Source organism: Camelina sativa, chromosome 8 (genome assembly GCF_030686135.1).
Source record: "Camelina sativa cultivar CO46 ecotype springtype chromosome 8, ASM3068613v1".
NCBI lineage: Eukaryota > Viridiplantae > Streptophyta > Magnoliopsida > Brassicales > Brassicaceae > Camelina > Camelina sativa.
This window is the reverse complement of record NC_141887.1, coordinates 26692166-26713241: the sequence shown is the minus strand read 5'-3', so window position 1 is coordinate 26713241 and position 21076 is coordinate 26692166. Positions and strand designations below refer to the sequence as shown.

The 21076-nt window shown below is 34.0% G+C and overlaps 4 protein-coding genes, 1 long non-coding RNA gene and 2 pseudogenes across 11 annotated transcripts; 4 read left to right on the top strand and 3 right to left on the bottom strand.

Moving 5' to 3' along the window:
- Positions 1 to 44: 44 nt before the first annotated feature.
- On the bottom strand, positions 45 to 2535 carry LOC104708319 (uncharacterized). The gene is made up of 2 exons (XM_010424867.2): positions 2314 to 2535; positions 45 to 1907 (listed from the first exon to the last, which is right to left on the bottom strand). The coding sequence occupies exon 2, from the start codon at positions 1883 to 1885 to the stop codon at positions 197 to 199; it is 1689 nt and encodes a 562-aa protein (XP_010423169.1). The 5' UTR covers positions 1886 to 1907; positions 2314 to 2535; the 3' UTR covers positions 45 to 196.
- A 2557-nt stretch (positions 2536 to 5092) lies between these two features.
- Positions 5093 to 8508, top strand: LOC104708318 (heparanase-like protein 1). 4 transcript variants are annotated; one of them, XM_010424862.3, is made up of 11 exons: positions 5093 to 5565; positions 5654 to 5685; positions 6036 to 6259; positions 6367 to 6403; positions 6492 to 6675; positions 6760 to 6908; positions 6990 to 7226; positions 7332 to 7521; positions 7616 to 7741; positions 7838 to 7937; positions 8021 to 8508. In XM_010424862.3, exons 2-11 carry the CDS (start codon positions 5676 to 5678, stop codon positions 8405 to 8407), a joined length of 1644 nt encoding a protein of 547 aa, XP_010423164.1. In that variant the 5' UTR covers positions 5093 to 5565; positions 5654 to 5675; the 3' UTR covers positions 8408 to 8508. The 4 variants fall into 4 exon arrangements, with proteins under 4 accessions (XP_010423164.1, XP_087319045.1, XP_087319046.1 ...); XM_087462919.1 differs by having other exon boundaries at positions 5654 to 5727; XM_087462920.1 differs by lacking the exon at positions 5654 to 5685 and having other exon boundaries at positions 5132 to 5569; positions 5991 to 6259.
- Positions 8509 to 9138: 630 nt separating this feature from the next.
- Positions 9139 to 11130, bottom strand: LOC147940506 (uncharacterized). The gene is made up of 3 exons (XR_015563355.1): positions 10864 to 11130; positions 9753 to 9814; positions 9139 to 9332 (listed from the first exon to the last, which is right to left on the bottom strand). It is a non-coding gene; the product is annotated as an uncharacterized LOC147940506 (long non-coding RNA).
- A 1943-nt stretch (positions 11131 to 13073) lies between these two features.
- On the top strand, positions 13074 to 14614 carry LOC104709886 (putative acetyltransferase At3g50280; annotated as a pseudogene).
- Positions 14615 to 15515: 901 nt separating this feature from the next.
- On the top strand, positions 15516 to 17206 carry LOC104708317 (putative acetyltransferase At3g50280; annotated as a pseudogene). The gene is made up of 2 exons (XR_015564579.1): positions 15516 to 16015; positions 16141 to 17206. The product of XR_015564579.1 is annotated as a putative acetyltransferase At3g50280 (transcript).
- Positions 17207 to 17727: 521 nt separating this feature from the next.
- Positions 17728 to 19394, top strand: LOC104708316 (putative acetyltransferase At3g50280). The gene is made up of 2 exons (XM_010424861.2): positions 17728 to 18299; positions 18420 to 19394. The coding sequence occupies exons 1-2, from the start codon at positions 17814 to 17816 to the stop codon at positions 19320 to 19322; spliced, it is 1389 nt and encodes a 462-aa protein (XP_010423163.1). The 5' UTR covers positions 17728 to 17813; the 3' UTR covers positions 19323 to 19394.
- Positions 19384 to 21014, bottom strand: LOC104708314 (SNAP25 homologous protein SNAP33-like). 3 transcript variants are annotated; one of them, XM_010424859.3, is made up of 6 exons: positions 20900 to 21014; positions 20334 to 20728; positions 20143 to 20236; positions 19917 to 20047; positions 19725 to 19822; positions 19384 to 19638 (listed from the first exon to the last, which is right to left on the bottom strand). In XM_010424859.3, the coding sequence occupies exons 2-6, from the start codon at positions 20682 to 20684 to the stop codon at positions 19539 to 19541; spliced, it is 774 nt and encodes a 257-aa protein (XP_010423161.1). In that variant the 5' UTR covers positions 20685 to 20728; positions 20900 to 21014; the 3' UTR covers positions 19384 to 19538. The 3 variants fall into 3 exon arrangements, with proteins under 3 accessions (XP_010423161.1, XP_010423162.1, XP_010423160.1); XM_010424860.3 differs by having other exon boundaries at positions 20334 to 20741; positions 20900 to 20974; XM_010424858.2 differs by lacking the exon at positions 20900 to 21014 and having other exon boundaries at positions 20334 to 20822.
- Between the last annotated feature and the right edge of the window lie 62 nt (positions 21015 to 21076).

Here is a 21076-nt window from a genome sequence, read left to right as displayed (position 1 = left end):
CAAACCGGATTCCAATCTTACAACAGATGTTCCCGTAGACCAAATTTCTTATTGGAAAATATATATGATTTCTTTGAAAATTTTACATTACAAGATTCATGAACCAAAGAAAAAGAACCATCTGTATCACAAATTCACAACTTTTATCCGTTTTTAACTCAAAATAGTATTGAATTTTTAAAGCTCAAGGGGACTACTAGCCTTCAACAGCTTGTGGAGAAGATGTGGGTTTGCTCTGAGTCTTCTTCTTCTGAGATGTTCTATTGTTATCTTGAAGAGAGATTACCGTTTCAAAAGCACCAACAAGTGCTTTGACCTTACTCTTCCTCACTTCTTCAAGCTTATTCACAGTCTCTTCAATCACATTATTGAAAAGTGTTTGCAACTTCTTCTTCACTTCCACTTTTCTATGCCTCAATACAACCTTCTCTCGTTTACCTTCACCGTTAATCTTCCCAATACCTTCTCTTCTGTCTTTCAGGTTCTTCTTCTTCTTGTTCACGTCACTTCTGAGCTTTGGTTCTTGAACAACTCTCTTTTTGAACTTGATCGATGTAGCAGTGGAATCTTCTGTTTTCGGTTCAATAACTTTCCCTTTCTTGAAACTCGTCAGCTGCTTCGTTGCAGTAGGAGGTGGAGGAGTAACCTTTAAACCAGTCCTCTTTGGCCTAATAATCTTGCTTTCGGTTTTCAGATTAGTAGCAAGATTTTCAGAACCAGTTTCTTTCTTCACAGACAATCCAGTCTTGGACATGGAAGTAGTCTGCCTTATTGGCCTAGGATCTGATCTCGTGACCGGTGGTTTCTTAAACTCCTCCGAGGAGGGTGACAAAGACGGTGATAAGCTAAGACTTTTCTTTCCGCTGCTTCTTAAGAACTTCTTCTCAGAAGATTGCTGAGTTTCATTCTTAACACTAGTGATGCTCTTCTTCTTCCTCTTCTCAATACTAGATTCAACAACATACAATGTTTTCTCCAGTGCATCATCAGATCTAACTGGTTCATCAATCTTCATCTTCTCTTTGTTCTTCAGATTCTTCAAAATATCTTCTTTAGAATTCTTGATCACGCTGATCTTTGAAACCTTCTTAACATCAGGATTTGTCTTCTTCACTACATCATCACATACAACCGGTTCATCAATCTTCTCTTTTTTCTTCATATTCTTCAAAAGATCCTCTTTCGAACTCTTTACATCAAGATTTGTCTTCTCCAATGAATCATCGCATCTGTCCAGTTCATCAATTTCCGTCTTCTCTTTGTTCTTCAAGCTCTTCGAAAGATCCACTTTAGAACTCTTGTTCTCGCTGATCTTTGAAACCTTCTTAACATCAAGATTAGTAGTCTTCTTGACCATTCTTACAACAGCTGAGACACTCGGACTAGTACTGTTGGTTTCACTCTTCTTAACGCGTAAACCATCACAAGATTTGGCAACCTCACTAGAAGCTTCTTTCTTTACAACCCGCAATGGTGACTTGTCCGGTTTAGAAACATTTCCCAACGACTTCCTAAAAGTCTCACCTTTCACCAAATCTCCGCTTTCAACATTCTTTTTCTTAACCAACTTCCTTGGCTTGATAACCAAATCCTCCTCACGCCTCTTCCCATGTTTACAAAGATCATGAGTCGAACTCGTTTGGTTCCCACTCCCACGGTAACGGGTTTGAACCTGAGGTTTGGCAGCTGGTTTATCAAGAGCTCCAGTCGAATACCGTCTCAAATTCACATTATGATTGGTCTCTGCAGCTGGAAGCAGAACATGATCATCTCCTTGAACTTGCTCGTCCATAACAAGAGGGGTAGTATCCAAAGAGAACTCCATGGGGTTTGCATCATCCAAACAACACTTGTCATCAACTTGTGAAATATTCTCCTCAGACATTGCAAGTTATTATTACAACAAACTGCAGAGAAGAACACAATGTACAGATCATCAAAATCATTTAAACAATATTGATTTGATCCTAAACTGTCTTTCTCTGATTTGGAAGCACGTTGAACGTATGAAAGAATTAAAAGTCTACCAAAAAAAATTGAATCTTTGGTTCCACCATCAATAAATAAGCAATCACATCAACACCCAACAAGAACAACAAAAAAATCGAACTTTAATCATGACTCAAATTAAATAACTAAACCGATGAACATAAATAAACCAAAAAAAAAAAAAAGGCAGATTTGGTTTATGATCTCAAAGTTATGATCAAGAATGAAGTAACAATACAGTACACAGTAACATAATAGTTTAAAGAAATTACAAAGAAGAACTGTGATGAAAATGTGAGAGATACAAATATAGAAAGATGTTACCTTTTTGAAGATCAACCAACTCTTTTGAAAACTGAGGAGTGATTTCAAGAGACTTTCAGAAGAAAATAAAAATGAGAGAGAGAGAGAGAAAGTTAGATTTGATTTTCAGAAGGTAAAAAAAATGAAAGAGGTCAACAAATGTTTAATTGAGGGAAAGAGAGGGAAGGAGAGACGAGAATCTTTTTGACATTTTTTTTTCTTTTTCTTAAAAGTTTGAGTCTTAGGACAAATATCCTCTGTATAATAAAACGGAAATACACAACTTTTTTTTTTTAAACTATATAATTTTGATAAATTGGTTACAAAATAGGTTATACAATAAATATAGATTAGTTACAAAAAACGTTATAGATTAATTGGTCAATCTGTGGGGCTAATATGAATACACTTAAGAATATCCCAAAGAATTTTCTTAAAGAGAAAATTCCAATGATTTATACAATTTCCTAAATAAAATATTTAATATTCCATGTATTGTTACAAAATATATACTGTTAGACATAAAAATATATTCTTAGACGTAAAAAAGAATAAAATATTGGCAATTTAACACACTTAATCGTGATTTTCGAGATCTTATTGTGCAACTAAAAATAAAATCTTACCTAAGCACGAGTCATATTAAAAAAAATTCACCAAACATGTTCAAAAATTAAAATAAAAACAAACAACAAACATAACCATTTCTCATACATAAAATTACAAAATTAACAATATAAAACTTACAAAATAGGTATTTTTTTCAAGTCATCATATTTAGCATATGATTTTATTGCATAATGTTTTATCCTAAAATATTTTTAAAAATAATCATATAAATTATATTTTATTTTAAAATTATAATATAAATAAAAAGAATTTCAACTCGTGCTCTAGCACGAGACCTAATCTAGTTAATATAAGATTTTGTAATTAATCAAAGTGAAATAACACATTAATATTATTCATACATGTTTAAAGATTTATGAAGGAAGCGAACTGAATTAAATCAAGTATGAATGCTAACAAAACAAACAATTTTGAAGTTATTAAAACTCAAAATACGTAGTCCATATATTAATGTGTCAGTTTATGATAATAAGTGTATTAAAGCATTATTGACGGACGGACGGACGGACGGAGGGATCGGGAGAGATGGGGGAAACAAGTCGTCTTTTTGTATTTTTCTAAAGAATGATGCTTTCCGCGATGGACCGACTTTGGATTCTTTTGATTTATATATATTTGTTGAACAAAAAAAGATAAGATCTAGATAGATGCTGCTCGCTCCCAACAAAAAAAAAAGAACAGAGATGCTCTCAAATAATTTCTAATAATTCGTGCCATATATATATGATTCATATAAATATATGTTTTGTAAGCATATAATTTTACAACGAAAACTAACACACATCTTTTTCTTTTAACATGGAACAAATAGCATAACGCACCACTATTATGTGCGGTAATTCTTCTCCTAAGCAATTAACAACTACTCCGTAAAAGAAAAGTTGTACTGCCGTAAGAAAATGTGATTAAATGTGATTTACCTATGCAGCCCATAGCAAACAAACACCATCAGTCACCGTCATTCAAATCTTAATATTATCAAAAATGCATTTTCAAAAGCCCAAATTCGACCAAGCCTAGGCCTTTATGACATAAGGCCCCAAATTTCAATTTATACCTTGCTGATTCTAGAACATGTGACAAAAATGAAAATGTATATTTTGTGGTCATCCTATATAGAAAAGTAGCTCACCAAACAATTCCAAAAATACCATTCGATATTGCGTGGCCCTTAAAGCAAAAAGAAAAAAGGGTAGAAAGAATTTTAGTATGATTTTATATATATATATATATATATGTAAATACAAAAATTGGATATAATTATAAACATTGAAAGCTTATTAATATACTAATACCTACAAAAAAACTTAGAGAGGTTAGTAACTAGTAACTAATATAAAGTCGGTTGGTCAATTCATAACTGATAACCACTAAAAATGATTAACACTTACTCTGAAACTTGAAAGTGAAATATCTAATTTTACATCTCTTGATTTGATTTAATTTAGATATAATATAATATGATAGTGATACTATTATCATAGAGAAAAGGGAAAGGGATAGATCTGTTTACAGGCTGGTTGCTTCTGAGATAAGCATGACACATGGCAATACTGACTCAGAAGAGTGACAGATGCACCGACTCGAACCACCTTCCACAGTTGTTCCCTTTACCAAATTGTTCTCTTTCTGTCTTTCTTTCTGACGCCAATTTTATTTACTACTTATTTCTTTAATTGTGTTATTTTATAATCTGGATTTGCCTTTTTTAGTATAAGCAAATAGATAATATTCCTTTTAAGATCTAATCTTGTTTAGTAATGTTCCCTGGATATTATTGGTTTATGCAACTTGTGCTTGGATTTTTTTTTTAAAGTAGAACAGTTGAAAGTGACTATGTTTAGTAGATTTTGAATTTATTTGAAAAGTCATATGAGGTGAAAACGAAACATGTACACAATGAAAATGACTTGTTTTGTAGATTGTTTATTTATAATCATAGTTATATTGGTAACATATTTATCGTTTTTTTTTAGATAACATACAACATAACATAGTAAATCGATTATAATTAACCAAATAATTTATTATTTATTCAGTTAAGTGATAGGGTAATAAACTTTAACTTTAGAAAAATATACTTAAAAAAAATCACTACAGTCGTAAGGAAAAAAAAAGGGGGAGGGGGGGGGGGGAAAGTAAAAACCAAAAAGGCAAAAGAATAGCAACTAAAATAAAATATTTTTGTCCACCAAATTCGATCTTACTTGTTTTCAAAGAGATGCTTAAACTGTTTTGTATTTCTGTTAAACAAAATCAATTAACGAGAGAATTAAGAAAGAGGTAGAAAGCTCATGTATCAAAGAGAAGGTTTTTGATTCCTACCCAAAAAAAAAAGAGAAGGTTTTTGATTCATAACCAAGTTGCACCAACTCCTCCATAAATATTACCAAACAAAAAAAAATTACGAATTTTTTGGAAAGAAATCCGAGCAATTAGAGAAAGCCGACAAATTTCCAAAAGGTCACCTAATCCCCACATCTTTTGATCTAAGACAAGGCTCAACTCAAGAAACAATCCACATAAACAAAAATCTCTACTTCATATTAATAAAATAAAAAAAAAAAAAAGTCCAGATTTATACAGCTACGTACCCTTTTTTGCTTCAGAGTCTGATTATCTCCATTGAAGCTGGATTCTAAGGTCAGTTCTTTGCTTCTTTTAATCTCAATCCGACGATTCCATTATCGAAGTTTTACTTTCTTTCTTCACTTTTTTTTTTAATTCCCAGGGGTTTCTGAGTTCGATCTCCGATGTTAAGAGGTTTAATTAAGAATTACTTGAGAATTTGAATCGGTTGCCATCGTCATCCTTGTTTGACTCCTGTCCAATTTTTAGTTTTTCTTTCCATTATTTAACTTCAATTGTGATTATCATGGTCGGACATTAAACCCAATACTTGATGAAAAAAAAAAAGTATCTTGACTAATTAATTACATTTAATTAAGAGGATGGGCTAATTGCACCATTAATTATAATTACTCTTTTCCGCACCAAGCCTTTCTCTTTGTATCACTTCCTTGTTCTGGTAATTTCGGAGGTTAGGCTAGCTTTTTCCATGGTGTCAGCAAAAAGTTGATTTTTTTGTCATCTTTGTCATCTTGAGTTGATAGAAATGGGCTTCAAAGTTTGTTTCTTTGTCATCTTGAGTTGTCTTCTTCTAGCTCCAGAGACAACAATGGCTCAAGAACTGAAGCGTGTATCGATCGTTATTGAAGGAGCTCGTCGAGTCTCTGAGACTGACGAGAACTTTGTCTGTGCGACATTGGACTGGTGGCCACATGACAAGTGCAACTATGAACAATGTCCTTGGGGCTACTCTTCAGTTATCAATATGGTAATAGCAAAAATTTAGAGAAAAGGATTCACCTTTCGGTCTTTACTGATTACTCTCTTCATAATGTCTGCGATTGCAATTGAATTTTTTTTTTCAAATTTTTACAGGACTTGACCAGACCCCTTCTTTCTAAAGCTGTTCAAGGTTTGCACCTCTCACACCAAAAACGTTAATGCCTTTTGCTTGTGTGTTGTTGATTTCTGAAACTTTTAGGGATTTTGTATTTGTTTAGCTTTCAAGCCGTTGAGGATAAGAATTGGCGGTTCACTGCAAGATCAAGTGACTTATGACGTAGGAAATCTCAAAACTCCTTGCCGACCATTCAGAAAAATGAACAGCGGTTTGTTCGGATTCTCTAAAGGATGCTTGCATATGAAGCGATGGGACGAGCTCCACAGTTTCCTAACCGCAAATGGGTAAAGCCTTCTTTGGTTTCGATTTATTTTCATCAAGCTTCTCTTTAGAAGACTCTTGAACTAGCTGTGTGTTTTGTTGCGCAGAGCTGTAGTGACTTTTGGTTTAAACGCTTTGAGTGGGAGACACAAACTCCGCGGGAAAGCGTGGGGTGGGGCGTGGGATCACGTAAACACTCAAGATTTCATTAACTACACAGTCTCAAAGGGTTACGCTATTGATTCTTGGGAATTTGGTAACAATCAAACTTTTTCAAGTGTCGCCTTCTTTTACTCGGTGTTTTTTTTTCCTAAGCTTTCCTTTGTACTCGGTTTAGGAAACGAGCTAAGTGGAAGCGGGGTTGGTGCCAGTGTGAGCGCAGAGCTTTACGGGAAAGACTTGATTGTACTTAGAGATGTAATCAACAGAGTTTATAAAGACTCTCGGCTAGCCAAGCCTAAACTTGTCGCTCCTGGAGGATTCTATGAACGACCATGGTACTCCAAACTTCTTCAGATCTCTGGTCCCGGTGTTGTTGACGTTGTGACTCATCATATGTACAATCTTGGTTCAGGTATGGTTTGGTAGAAGATAATGGAATCAACTGTATACCATGGCTGTGACTATGTGTAGGTCATTTTCTGAGGAATGCTCTGTCTTCTCTGTTTGAGTGTTTCAGGAAATGATCCTGCGTTGGTGAAGAAGATATTGGATCCGAGTTTCTTAAGCAAGGTATCTGAAACATTCAAGGATGTGAACCAGACGATTCAAGAACATGGACCGTGGGCTTCTCCTTGGGTTGGAGAATCTGGTGGAGCTTACAATAGTGGTGGCCGTCATGTTTCAGATACATTCATAGATAGCTTCTGGTAGAACAACCGATTCTTGAATTTTCCTCTGGCTTTTCTATTACCAAAAGAAGGAACTAAAAGAATTCTATTTGGATCTAAATCTTTCTTTAAGGTATCTAGATCAGCTTGGAATGTCGTCGAGACACAACACTAAAGTTTACTGCAGACAGACTCTGGTTGGTGGGTTTTACGGCTTGCTCGAAAAGAACACGTTTGTTCCAAATCCGGATTACTATAGGTAAGAGTCCTTAACCAAATCTGGACTCTTGAGTTTTTAGCTTATGGACCTTATAGTTAATTGATCTTGAAGTTTTATCTGATTTGATTGGGACAGCGCTCTGCTTTGGCATCGGTTAATGGGAATAGGTGTTCTCGCGGTTCACACAGATGGACCACCACAGCTACGTGTTTACGCACATTGTTCAAAAGGAAGAGTGAGTTTACTCATCTCATCTTTAAACTCTCGGTTTCCAAATCTCAGTTTTAGTTACAGGCTTTGTTTTTTTCTTGGTTTTAGGCAGGTGTGACATTGCTTCTGATAAATCTAAGCAATCAATCGGATTTTACGGTTAGTGTCAGCAATGGCAGAAAGTTGGTTATGAACGTGGAATCGAAGAAGAAGAAGAAGTCATTGTTGGATACATTGAAAAAACCATTTTCTTGGATTGGAAGCAAAGCTGCTGATGGATATTTAAACCGAGAAGAGTATCATCTAACACCAGAAAACCGTGACTTGAGGAGCAAAACAATGATCTTGAATGGTAAACCGTTAAAACCGACTGCAACAGGAGATATCCCGAGCCTTGAACCGGTCATCCGTGGTGTAAACTCTCCTGTTAACGTCTTGCCATTGTCGATGGCCTTCATTGTGTTGCCTAATTTTGATGCTTCTGCTTGTTCATGAAGTTATTGGAAACAAAAAAAGTATAAGAAAAAGGGAAAGATGTAATTTTATTGGTAATTGTATCTATTGATGGTAATAAAGGTACAAATTTCTATTTCAAATGAAAATTGTTATACAGGCAGATGCTTCTACACCGGAGAATCTAAAATCGGATTAGGGTTTTCGCAGAATCATATTTACAGATGAACAAGGAGTAAGGCGTGTGTGTCGGTGTGGATTAGGGTTTTCGCTGAATCACATTTACAGATGAACAAGGAGTTGTGTGTCAGTGTCTGTTTTGTTAGTTAGTTTTGGGATAGTTTGTATAATCGAGGCTTCTTACATTTGGGTCTACAGATTAAAAGGCCTGAATTTGGCCCATATTGTAAACTTTTTAATGTGTTTTTTTTTTTGGTAAGGAACTTTTTAATGTGTTAAATAAAATATGTAGTCAACTAATTTAAATAGTAAGAGATTTTTTCTTTTTATTTTATCCTTATTTGATTTTCATTTAAATCTTATGTATTGAGTAATTTAGAGTTAGTAGACAGTTGGACTAAGAGTAATAAATATTTACTCTAAATATTTAGATATAGAGTAATAAAAAATTTAGCAAACAGTTGGACTTATTAGATTAGAGTAATAAATATTTTGATATAATTTATCTATCTTATTAAATGACATGCTAGGAAAGAAAATAATAACATCCCTAGGTTAGTAAAAGAGAAGTACAACTTTTACATAGCCCGAAAATACCCCTGTCGAAATTTGACTGCAAACATTTCAGTAAGGTTAAAGGTGACTTTTAAACTTTATGAGTCGGATTTTAAATTACAAATTACCCGGAAATTCTAAACTGGATATCGTAAAGGACCTATTGACGAACTTCAACTAACTGCTTCCCTCACGGAATAATTAATGGGCTATTATAGGCTGCAAAAAAAGGCTGCAAAATAGAGAAACTACATTAGATTAGTCTATATTATTATCAAATCAAACAATTAAAGACATTGATTACGGTATTCAATTGATTGATATCAATCCTCTATGACATTGATTACGGTATTCAAATAAAATTAATTTAACAGATATCAATCTTCAAAGACTATTCCAAAATCTTACAAAGCCGCATTTTGAGTAATGTACTATATTCCTAATTCAAGATCTGATTCATTTTTTATCCTTAACTGCACCAAGAAAATATATCATTATTGTTAAGAATATATTATCTCATTAACTACTTAAGATTTTTATCCCACATTCCACAAATATACCATAAATTATACTATCAAATCATACCTAATGGAGAATACGTGACGACTCCCTATAAATACGATGATACTAATCGAAGCTTCAATCATCATACCTTCTTTACTTTCTCCTTTCAAGCCTTCTTCAATGGCTGCCCCTCTCGTGCCTATCACAGATCTGCAGTCCATTAAACCATTCAGAACATGCTGGAGAATTCAAGTGAAAATCATTTATTATTGGAAGCAATATAACGTCTATTTCGGAGAGACTATAGAAATGGTTTTATCAGATACCATGGAATAAGCTTATATTAGTAGTTTTTGTATGTATCATATTCGTTTTCATTAGCTTATATGTTTATATGTAAGTATATTTGTAGTTTTTTTTTTGCAAGAGTCCATTTATTATGTTCCTAAACCAATGTGTTTTTGTAAAGGTCATTGTGAGGTAGTTAATTTCGGCAAAATGAAAACTCATGACAATGAGGATAGGATTAAAAACAAAATCGAGTTTGTACTCAGGGATAAAAGGTACTAATGAGTTCGTGTTTATTCTATACATATAACAATTTGTAACTTTTTAACATTATGCTACTGAATTACTATTTTTTCTTTCTTAAGAGATGAACGTTTAGCGTGTACACTATGGAGGGTCGTTTGCTGAAAACATTCTTTTAGCTTGCGAAAACAACATGCATAAGATGGTCATATGTTTGCCTTTTTTTTATAGGCAAACACAGCGATTTCCTAAGGTCAATTCTTTCAAATGTATATCTATGTAAATTTTTTATTTGCAAAGTTATGTATTGTTTACTTATAAGCATGTGTTGCAAGAGGTTTATTACAAGAATGAAATGTTGTTAGATGAGTTTAAAAATTTAATACCGTTCATATATATCATTACTTAGTTTGCTATTTTTTAATTGTCGGGTTTTAAGTTAATCATGTATTGAAACAATCATAAATAAAGTTTTATTAGATTTTTAAAATAATTGGCAAACTCAACTGATACCAATCTTTTTACGTACAAATTTTTCCAATCACCCTAAACTTGTAAAAAAGGTGAAATCAAAATTGACAGAAATATATATAAGCATACCACTGTTTGAGAACGAAAATTATCCACTACTTTCGGAAACAAAATAACAATCTGAGAGCATGACAATCAATTCGAAAAATACCAAATGACAATTTGCAAAATTTAACTTAAAAACTGAAATAACTTACCAAAATACATGCAATTAGTTCCTAACTCTTTGAATTTGGTAAAGCCAAAGTGATTTTGTTGTATTATTAATTGCCGATATGTACATATAAACCCTTTGACTGCGGTAGCGTTTTCCCGATTTCGATTTTGTGGTAGGTTTTGCTTTCTTCAAAAAAGGAATAGAAAATCAGCATGTTTGGAAATAATTGATATGAAGACCTGTTCGATGTTGACATGAATCGAAGAACAGAATTGAAGGGAAGTGATGAAGAATGGAAAAGGTTGGTTTAGAGTTTGGGTTTCTCGATTTTGTCGAAGAGAGTTAAAAGAAAAATTGTTTAGTTTAATGTTAAATTGAATAATTGTACAAAAAGGCCTAACTTAGTCCATTAAGATTTTTTATAAGACAATACTAAAGAGTACACTAAACTAAATTGTGAATATTACATACAGCCCAATAACTTCAATAGAAAAAATCAGACAAAAATTTCTATCTAGAGTAAAGACTATGAATTGTTACATGAAATGCTTTTTTTAATTTTTTTTTACAACATGAAATGCTATTTAAATAAGTTTTTTCTAACCATGAAACCAAGAAAACGGCAAAAAATCAATTTACTCATACAGATTTTAAGTATATATAATTTGTTTGGATCCTTAACAGAAATTCTTATAAAATTTTCAATTTTTAATTAAAAAATAATCATAATTTATAGATTTTCCGAAACATTTTTTGTGTGGATACATATATCTCGTGTATACAATTTTGCAACGTGTCAAAACATGTATGTAATTTTGCAACGGGTCACAACATGTAGAAAAGTTAGCTGGAAACTCTTTTATTTTTATATTAAAAAAAATTTCAAAAATCCCAAACTTAATTACTTATACAATATTTTCAAAAATCTATTTTTATAAATTAATACAATTTTTTTCATTATTTTATTTTATCCAAATTCATGAAAATATTAAAATTCTATCTTTTTATTTTATTTTATCTAAACTCAGTATATTATCATTCACTTTCTTTTTTCCTTCTATTATTTTATCCAATGTTCAAACTCATAACAAAAATATATATTTTACTGACCCTGAAATAAAAATATAACATGTATCAATCCGTTATGAATTTATGTTCTGTGAGCATTCCCCCGCGCTGTAGCGCGGGTCTGGTCCTAGTAATGTATATAGACATACACCTAAATCAAATGCATGGATATCCTTCTGAATAATCCCTATATAATAAAATGGAAATACACAACATTGTTTTGTAGACTATATAATTTTAATAAGTTAGTTACAAATAGGTTATACGTTGATGATAGATTAATTAGTTACAAATAGGTTATACCAAAAATCTTAAAGAGAATATTTTAAAGAATCATATCATCTAACTTACCATATTAATTTCTTTTATTAAATTATTCATCAAATAAAATCTTTTAATATTTAACTATCATTATATTTCACTTTTTATTTTCATATATGAGTCTATTTTGTGAAACAAATAAATTATCATATTATTTATTATAATTAAAAATAGTTTTATTTTCGGATATAACATAAGTTGAATTTTAAAAACAAACATAAATTCTTCAATCTATAAAATATTCAAGCTTTAGTAATATTATTCTTTAAATATAAAATCAATTGAATTAAAAATTTTACTGAATAACGGGTCAAAATTTAAATATTTAAATTCAAATTTACAAAATTATGTCTTATAATGACATTCAAGTCATGATGTAGAATATACATTGTTGAAATAACTTCACATATATAACTTAATACAACATATAAAAAAATTATTTTAAAATATAAAATATACAAAATTTCGTATAAAATAAAATTTAACTAGTGTTATAGCACGGGTAATTATCTAGAATCATTAACAATATAAAACTTACAAAATAAGTGTCTTTTTCAAGCCATCATATTTAGCATATGATTTTATTGCATAATATTTTATCCAAAAAAACTTTTAAAAACAATCACATAAATTATATTTTATATAAAAATTATAATATAAATAAAATAAATTTTAACCCATGCTCTAGCACGAGTCTTAATCTAGTTACCCTTAAATAATAAACATGCTAGTTATTATTATTCCTAAACTCTATCAACTATACAACAAACTCTCCAAAGTTACATAAGAACCTCAATTGATGAAGAAAAACAAATAAAATCAAGAACCAGAAATTTTGTATAAAGTAGAGGCATTCTTCAAATGGATTCTGCTTCATCGGACGTTAGAATTGTGTCCCAATGCTTCGTGAAACCCAAAACCCTCCCTGAAAAATGGAAAGAGTCATACCATTTGTCACCGTTGGATCTTGTGATGCTCTCTATGCATTACCTCCAAAATGGTCTTCTCTTTCTCAAACCATCATCGATAATATCTGAATCTGATGATGGAATCAAACCAGACGATTTCATGCAGACTTGGCTACAAAAGCTTAAAGACTCTCTAGCCGCAACACTTGTCCACTTTTATCCCCTCGCGGGTCGCCTCTCGACTTTGAAAACCGATGATCCGAGATCCTACTCTGTGTTTGCGGATTGTAATAACAGTCCAGGGGCTTGATTCATCCATGCCAAATCGGATCTACGTGTAGGTCGAAATATGTTCCTTCTGTTGTTCAATCTTTCTTCGACCACCAATAAAGCCGTGAGCCACGATGGTCACACACTCACACCTATCAAGGTACATTAATTCATTCTTGTATATAATAAATCTCAAAATCATATAATTCACTTAGCCTAAAAGTTTAAGCTACTTATAAACTTCACTCTCGTTGCCATTTGATTTAGAGATACATCAAAGTATATAATTAAAGTTAGCAATATGAAATAGACTAAAGACATGGAACATTTCAGGTAACAGAATTGGTAAGGAGTGTTCATAGGATTGTCAATGAGTCACGTGATGGGAGATGGAAGTTCGTTATGGCATTTTTTCAACTCTTTGTCGGAGATTTTCAATGCACAAGAAACCGATAACTTGCTTCTCAAGAATCCTCCGGTTCTTGCACGTTGGTTCCCTACAGGGTACGGTCCTGTGCACAGCCTTCCTTTCACTCCCTCTGATGAATTTATAAGCCGATTTGAATCTCCGGTCTTGAAGGAGAGAATATTCCATTTCTCATCAGAAACAATACAATCATTGAAATCAAAGGCTAATCAAGAATGCAAAACAACAGCAATCTCTTCTTTTCAAGCGTTAACCGCGTTCACATGGAGATGCATTACGAGAGCAAGAAAGTGACCTAAGGGTCAAGAAACTCGTGCAGTTTCGCCGCTAACAATAGAGCGAAACTGGATCCACCATTGTCTTCAAGCTCTTTTGGTAATTGCATTTCTTCTATAAGGTCGATGACCGTGACATCAGGTGAACTACTGGATAATGATTTGGGATGGGCAGCTTTGAAAATGCATCAAGCTGTGATCGGAAATACTAGTGAGAAGATCTCGGCAACGATCGAGGAATGGTTGAAGTCATCTTTTGTTTTCCATTTGGAAACACTTTTGGGATCGATGGTTGTTCACATTGGAAGCTCACCCCGATTTAAGATGTATGAATGCGAGTTTGGGATGGGAAAAGCTGTTGCGGCTAGAAGCGGTTATGGCGGTAAGTTTGATGGGAAGGTATCAGCTAATCCGGGAAGAGGAGGAGGAAGTGTAGATTTGGAAGTATGTGTTGCTCCAGAGTGTATGGAAGCTTTGGAATCAGATCAAGAGTTCATGTCCCATGTCTCTTCTTCTTCTTAATGGTGTATGAAGATACGCTCTTATCATCATATGATCTCTAGATAAGTTGGATTTGTTGGATTGAGTATTTGTGTTGCTGGTTAACTCCAGTTATTATTATGTGACAATGTCTTATTCAATTGATGATGATTGTAATAATATATTACTAGTTGAAATCATAAGGCATGTGTTATTTTTACACCATCTGTTTCAAATTATAGACTTTTTAGCTTTAATTTTTTGTTCTATTTTATAAATTATTTTTCAATTTTTATGCATCATTTGTTTTTAATATGTTATGAGCCCAGTATTTGTATTCTCCAATCTATTTGCTATTGGTTAAAATTTTGAATAAATATTTAATAAACAGTACTCCTTCCAATTTGTTTGTTGTCGTTGTAGAGTAAAAATTTTGTTGTACAATAGATGCTGTCTTAGATTTTTAATCTATTATGTTTGGTAAAAATACTAATTTTTCCCCAACTATTTTAATGTTTTGACTAATAAAAAATTAAAAATATATTAAAGAAGAAATAAAATAGAAAATTTAATTGTTTTCTGGGTGGAAAAAACTTAAACCCCATGTGATTGTTTTTTTCGGACAAACAAAACGTAATATAATTGTTATCGGATCGATTATGATAAATAAGTGGCCGAGGTTTTTCCTTCATGTAAAACAAAATTAATTGTTATCCGATTATGATAATTAAGGGGTTGGCCGAGATTTATAGTTCATGTAAAACAAATTTAATTGTAGTCCGATTATGATAATTAAGGAACAGTCGTATTCCACACATGTTTTTAATGCATGTAAAACAAACTTAATTTTTCAAAAAAAAAATAAACCTTACTTATTTCTTTACCTTCCGTATTTAATGAAGTACGTAAGTAACAGAAAAAAACAACAAAAAAGAAGCAGAGATTCAAACATTTCTTGCAATAATGGTTTCTTCTTCATCGGAAGTAAAGATAATCTCAAAATGCTTCGTCAAACCAAAAACCATCTCCGAAAAATCAAAAGAGCCATATCATTTATCACCGTTGGAGCATGTGATGCTTTCTATGCACTACATCCAAAAGGGTCTTCTCTTTGTCAAACCATCATTTGCTAAATCTGACGATGCAAAAGTTTTTATGCAGACTTTGCTGCAGAGGCTTAAAGACTCGCTAGCCACATCACTTGTCCATTTCTTTTTGCTCTCGGGTCGCCTCTCGACTTTGAAAACTGACAATCCAAGATATCACTCATTGTTTGTGGATTGTAATAACAGTCCTGGAGCTGGATTTATCCATGCTGAATCAGATCTAAGTGTATCTGACATTGTTGGATCCAAATATGTTCCTTTGGCGGTTCAATCTTTCTTTGATCATCACAAAGCATTGAATAGCGATGGTCACACCATGAGTCTCTTGTCAGTCAAGGTACACTTAATTCAATAGATATCTCAAACTCATATAAATTTCGAATTTGTCAACAGATTTGTAGTGATCCAACGTGTTGTAATAGTGTTATATAACCTATAACTTGGTTTACTTGGGATGTGTAGGTAACAGAATTGGTAGATGGAGTGTTCATAGGAATATCAATGAATTTTTCGACTGGAGATGGAAGTTCCTTCTGGCAGTTCTTCAACTCTTTGTCTGAGATCTTCATGGATTCACAAGAAGAGACCATTGATGATAACAACAACAACAAATTGCTCTGTCTCAAGAACCCTCCAATCTTTCGTGAAGTGTCCGGTCCTATTTGTAGCCTTCCCTTGGTTGAACCTGTTGAGTCCATAAGTGTTTCCGAAACTCCGGTTGTGAAGGAGAGAATGTTCCATTTCTCATCAGAAACAGTGAGGCTGCTGAAATCAAAGGCGAATCAAGATTGCGGAATGACAAAGATCTCTTCTTTCCAGTCGCTAACCGCATTCATATGGAGAAGCATTACAAGAGCAAGAAAACTAGCAAATGATCAAGAAACTACTTGCAGGCTTGCTGCTGGCAATAGATCAAGAATGAATCCACCATTGCCAATGAGTCACTTTGGGGTTCACATCTCTCCTGTGCAAACGACTATGAAATTGGTAATCTATTGGAAAATGAGTTTGGACGGGCTGCTTTGAAACTGCATCAAGCTGTAACAGAACACACTGACGAAAAGATCTCATCCGAAATTGATCGATGGTTAAAGTCATTTCTGAAATTTGGTGGACTTTTCAGTCCCAACTTAGTTCACGTGGGAAGCTCTCCAAGGTTTAACATGTACGGATGCGAGTTTGGGATGGGGAAAGCGGTTGCGGTTAGAAGTGGTTATGGAGGTAAGTTTGATGGGAAGGTAACAGCTTATCCGGGAAGAGAAGGAGGAGGAAGCATAGACTTGGAAGTATGTCTTCTTCCAGAGTTTATGGAAGCTTTGGAATCAGATCAAGAGTTCATGTCTCATGTCTCTTCTTCTTGATCTAGTTCATATATGCTCTTATCATATCTCTAAAATAAATTGGATTTGTGTTGCTGGTTAAATCCAATCATTACTATGTGGCTATGTGTTATTCAGTTGAAACCATGCATGTATCATTTAAATAAAAGATTAATACAAAATAAATGTGAGGTTTATAAAGTTTATGTTCTTTGCAAATTACTCTCACTCACTCTCTTGATTCTAGACACGCTTTTATAAGAACTTAGAAAAGGAAACTTGAAAACAGAACCACAAAACAGAGAAGTAAATCTTTAACATCTGTTCCCAAAACACATCCTCAATTCAACTACCCTCTGAATCTTTTGTGTCCCCTTGGTTTCTTGAAATGTTCCAACCAAGAACCATATCCAAAACGACAAAGCTCTACTTTTGGCAAGAATCACGTATAACGTCATTGTGCTTTGGGTTCAGGATTTGCTTCTGTCTGTGTTGGAAGAGTGTTTTTGGTGAACTTCGTTGAAATCATTCCTGACCTTCATGTGTTATTTAATCAAAAGATTAATACAAACTAAAACTAATGTAGTTATAACAATACGATGACATCACTGATGATGATGACCAGCAGATCAACTGATGCATGAAAATATAGATATATGATGACATCATTGATGATGATAGCTATCTATAGTTGTCTTGTCTATAATTGTTATATAAACTTAAGGGAAGTAAAGAAACGTGGAAAGAAACAAAATAAGCATATCTTAATACACTTTTTGTTTTTGTTTTTGTTTTTGGTTTCTTGAGAGAAAGAAAATGGATTCTTCTTCATCGGAAGTAAAGATTATCTCGGAATGCTTCGTCAAACCCAAAAGCCTCCCTGAAAAATGGAAAGAGCCATACCATTTTTCACCATTGAATCATTTGATCCTCTCAACCCATTACATCCAAAAGGGTCTTCTCTTTCTCAAACCATCGTTTTCTGAATCTGACGATGCAAAAGACTTCATGGAGACTTTGCTGCAGAAGCTCAAAGACTCGCTTGCCACAACACTTGTCCATTTCTATCTTCTCGCGGGTCGCCTCTCAACTTTGGAAACCGACGATCAAAGTCAACGATCTCACTCTGTGTTTGTCGACTGTAGTAACAGTCCTGGTGCTGGATTTATCCATGCTGAATCAGATCTAAGTGTATCAGACATTGTTGGATCCAAGTATGTTGCTTTGGCTGTTCATTCTTTTTTTGATCATCACCAAGCAGTCAACCGCGATGGTTACACCATGAGTCTCTTATCAGTCAAGGTACATTATACTCATTCTTGTATATTATTTAAATATATGAACAGATTTGTAGTAATAAAAAGGTGAAACTCTTTTACTAATGGTTTCTAATAAGTCTGAATATCTTTTACGGTTGTATAGGTAACAGAATTGGTAGATGGAGTGTTTATAGGATTGTCGATGAATCATTCCATTGGAGATGGGAGTTCCTTCTGGCAGTTCTTCAACTCTTTTTCCGATATCTTCAATTCACAAGAAGACACCATTGATAGTAACAACAACAAATTGCTCTGTCTCAAGAATCCTCCAATCTTTCGTGAAATGTCCGGTCCAACTTACAGCCTTCCCTTCAGTGAAACTGATAAGTCCATTAGTCTTTACGAAACGCCTGTTTTGAAGGAGAGAATGTTCCATTTCTCATCAGAAACAGTGAGGTTGCTGAAATCAAAGGCGAATCAAGAATGCGGAACAACAAACATCTCTTCTTTTCAGTCGCTAACCGCATTCATATGGAGAAGCATTACAAGAGCAAGAAAACTAGCAAATGATCAAGAAACTACTTGCAGGCTTGCTGCTGGCAACAGATCAAGAATGAATCCACCATTGCCAATGGATCACTTTGGGCTGTACGTCTCTCTTGTGAAAACGAGTACGACAGTTGGTGATTTATTGGGGAATGACTTTGGAAGGGCTGCTTTGAAGCTGCATCAAGCTGTATCCGAACACACTATCGAAAAGCTCTCTGCCGAAATAGATAGATGGTTGAAGTCTCCTATGAAATTAGATGGATTTTTCAGCCCGAATGTTGTTCACATGGGAAGCTCTCCAAGGTTTAACAAGTACGGATGCGAGTTTGGGATGGGGAAAGCTGTTGCAGCTAGAAGTGGTTATGGCGGTAAGTATGATGGGAAGGTATCAGCTTATCCGGGAAGAGAAGGAGGAGGAAGCATAGATTTGGAAGTATGTCTACTTCCGGAGTTTATGGAAGCTTTAGAATCAGATCAAGTGTTCATGTCTCTTGTCTCTTCTTCTTCTTCCTCCTGATCCTATTCATATTTCCACACACAAAACTCAAGTTGTTCCCTAATTTAAACTTGAAATCAAATGTTTCAACTACTGTCTTTGCTTGTTACTTATTCTGCAGAGTTGTTAAATGTTTCAACCTCATTAAGATGAGAGCTAAAATATTGAAATCTATGTTAGAAGGATGGAGGAGCCTGACGAACTAAAATGTTTCAAACTTATTCTGCAGAGCTAGTTTTACTTGCGGAGTAAACGGCGAGCCCGTTGGTTCGATTGTTTGACTCTGTAGTTAAGCTCCTCAACGTCTTCTTGAAGATGATCCAGTCCATGGTTTTGCCTGAAATTGCCAATTTTAAACCAGTTTTAAAGAAACTCCCAGAGAATGTATACAGAGAGAGTTGATAGAAGATAAGAGAAGAAAACCTTTCTATTTCCGTTCCCATGTCCACAGCCATATTCTTCAGCTCGCCAAGAAGGTCGCTCAAGTCTGAAAGGCCTTCATCTTGTTTTGCTGTCTCCATCTGTACACACAACGATGATTCTTACAATCTTGGTAAACTATAAAGACGACTTGTGCAACTTCAGAAGGTAGATAAGAAGGGAGAGAATCCAAACCTCTATTTTCTGATAAGCATCAGCGGATTCAGGGAGAGGTTCACGGGTTCTTGATTGTGGTTTGGGTAGATGGTTCAGTCCCAGTTTTTCCCTAGTCTCAAAGTGGTTAACTCTTCTCTTAGGGGAATCACCTGCTCAGAAAACAAAACGAAGTGTTAGAGATAAAGTAATAAGCAAAAGACTTAGTCCTTGGAAGTGATCAACCAAAAGAAGAAAAAGAGTAAACCTTTAGTTATGACAGGACCAGTAATCGAACGAGTCTTCTTCGGCTTCCAAGTCCTTGAAAAAATGCCTCCAAGGCTTCCAAGAAGCTTCTCACCCTGAAAGCAAACAAACCATAAAAGGGTTCATCACCAAGTCAAAACAGAACTGCTTGATTACTAGTTTTGGTTTTAAAAATCTCAAGACTTCCCTCACCCGAGTAAGATCATGATCGATGTCAACCGCCTTGTGGTGAGTACTCGTGATCTGCTCTCCTTGCTCATTCAACATGACTAAAGTCCTAGAAGCATCAGATCTAATCTCTTGAGCTACTTTCAAACACCCTTGTACGGTTTTAGTAGTTTCCTGAGACTTGGACACAGCGTAGCTTTCAAGTTCCTGAACCGTCTGGTTCTCCTTCTCCATATTTCCTCCTCCTGATTCATTCCTGTAACGGTTCTGTGCATTCAACGATGATGAAGTGACTCTTTTCTCAACATCTTCATCATCAGTATCAGTATCAGTATCATCATCAAAAGGGTTCAAGCTAAATTTCTTAGCAGACATAAGAAGGTTCGGTTCGGTTCAGGGGAAATCCTAATTTCAAAAACCTGAAATCAAAAACTAAAGATTGCTATTGATTGATATCAGAGGATAGATAAACTGAACTTTGAAGGTTGATTCGTAAGATCAATTATGCCAACAATCAAGTAAGTAGACCTAAAATCGACTTTCGAAGATTACCAGAACCAAAACAAAAAAAAAAAACCCTAAAATTGTACCTGGAATTTGCAGAGAAGAAAAAAAAAAAAAAGATTGATAGCAAAGCAAAAAGAGGGATTAAAGAGTTCGAATTTTCAAATCCGTTAAAGAGAGAAGAAACTGGTGAGAAACTTTAGCAATTATTATTAATATTATTATTTCTTTTTTTAACAAATAAATCTAACAGGAGTAAATTA

Bases quoted from the DNA above. Each gene is read 5' to 3' on its own strand.
- LOC104708319 (XM_010424867.2), bottom strand. From the start codon at position 1,885: ATGTCTGAGGAGAATATTTCACAAGTTGATGACAAGTGTTGTTTGGAT.
- LOC104708318 (XM_010424862.3), top strand. The intron at 6,909-6,989 runs GTAACAATCAAA...TACTCGGTTTAG, and splicing joins TATTGATTCTTGGGAATTTG to GAAACGAGCTAAGTGGAAGC. The intron at 7,522-7,615 runs GTAGAACAACCG...TCTTTCTTTAAG, and splicing joins ACATTCATAGATAGCTTCTG to GTATCTAGATCAGCTTGGAA.
- LOC104708316 (XM_010424861.2), top strand. From the start codon at position 17,814: ATGGATTCTTCTTCATCGGAAGTAAAGATTATCTCGGAATGCTTCGTC. The intron at 18,300-18,419 runs GTACATTATACT...ACGGTTGTATAG, and splicing joins TGAGTCTCTTATCAGTCAAG to GTAACAGAATTGGTAGATGG.
- LOC104708314 (XM_010424859.3), bottom strand. From the start codon at position 20,684: ATGTCTGCTAAGAAATTTAGCTTGAACCCTTTTGATGATGATACTGAT. The intron at 20,237-20,333 runs GTGAGGGAAGTC...GTTTGCTTTCAG, and splicing joins TCGATCATGATCTTACTCGG to GGTGAGAAGCTTCTTGGAAG. The intron at 19,639-19,724 runs GTTTTCTTCTCT...TGGCAATTTCAG, and splicing joins ATGGGAACGGAAATAGAAAG to GCAAAACCATGGACTGGATC.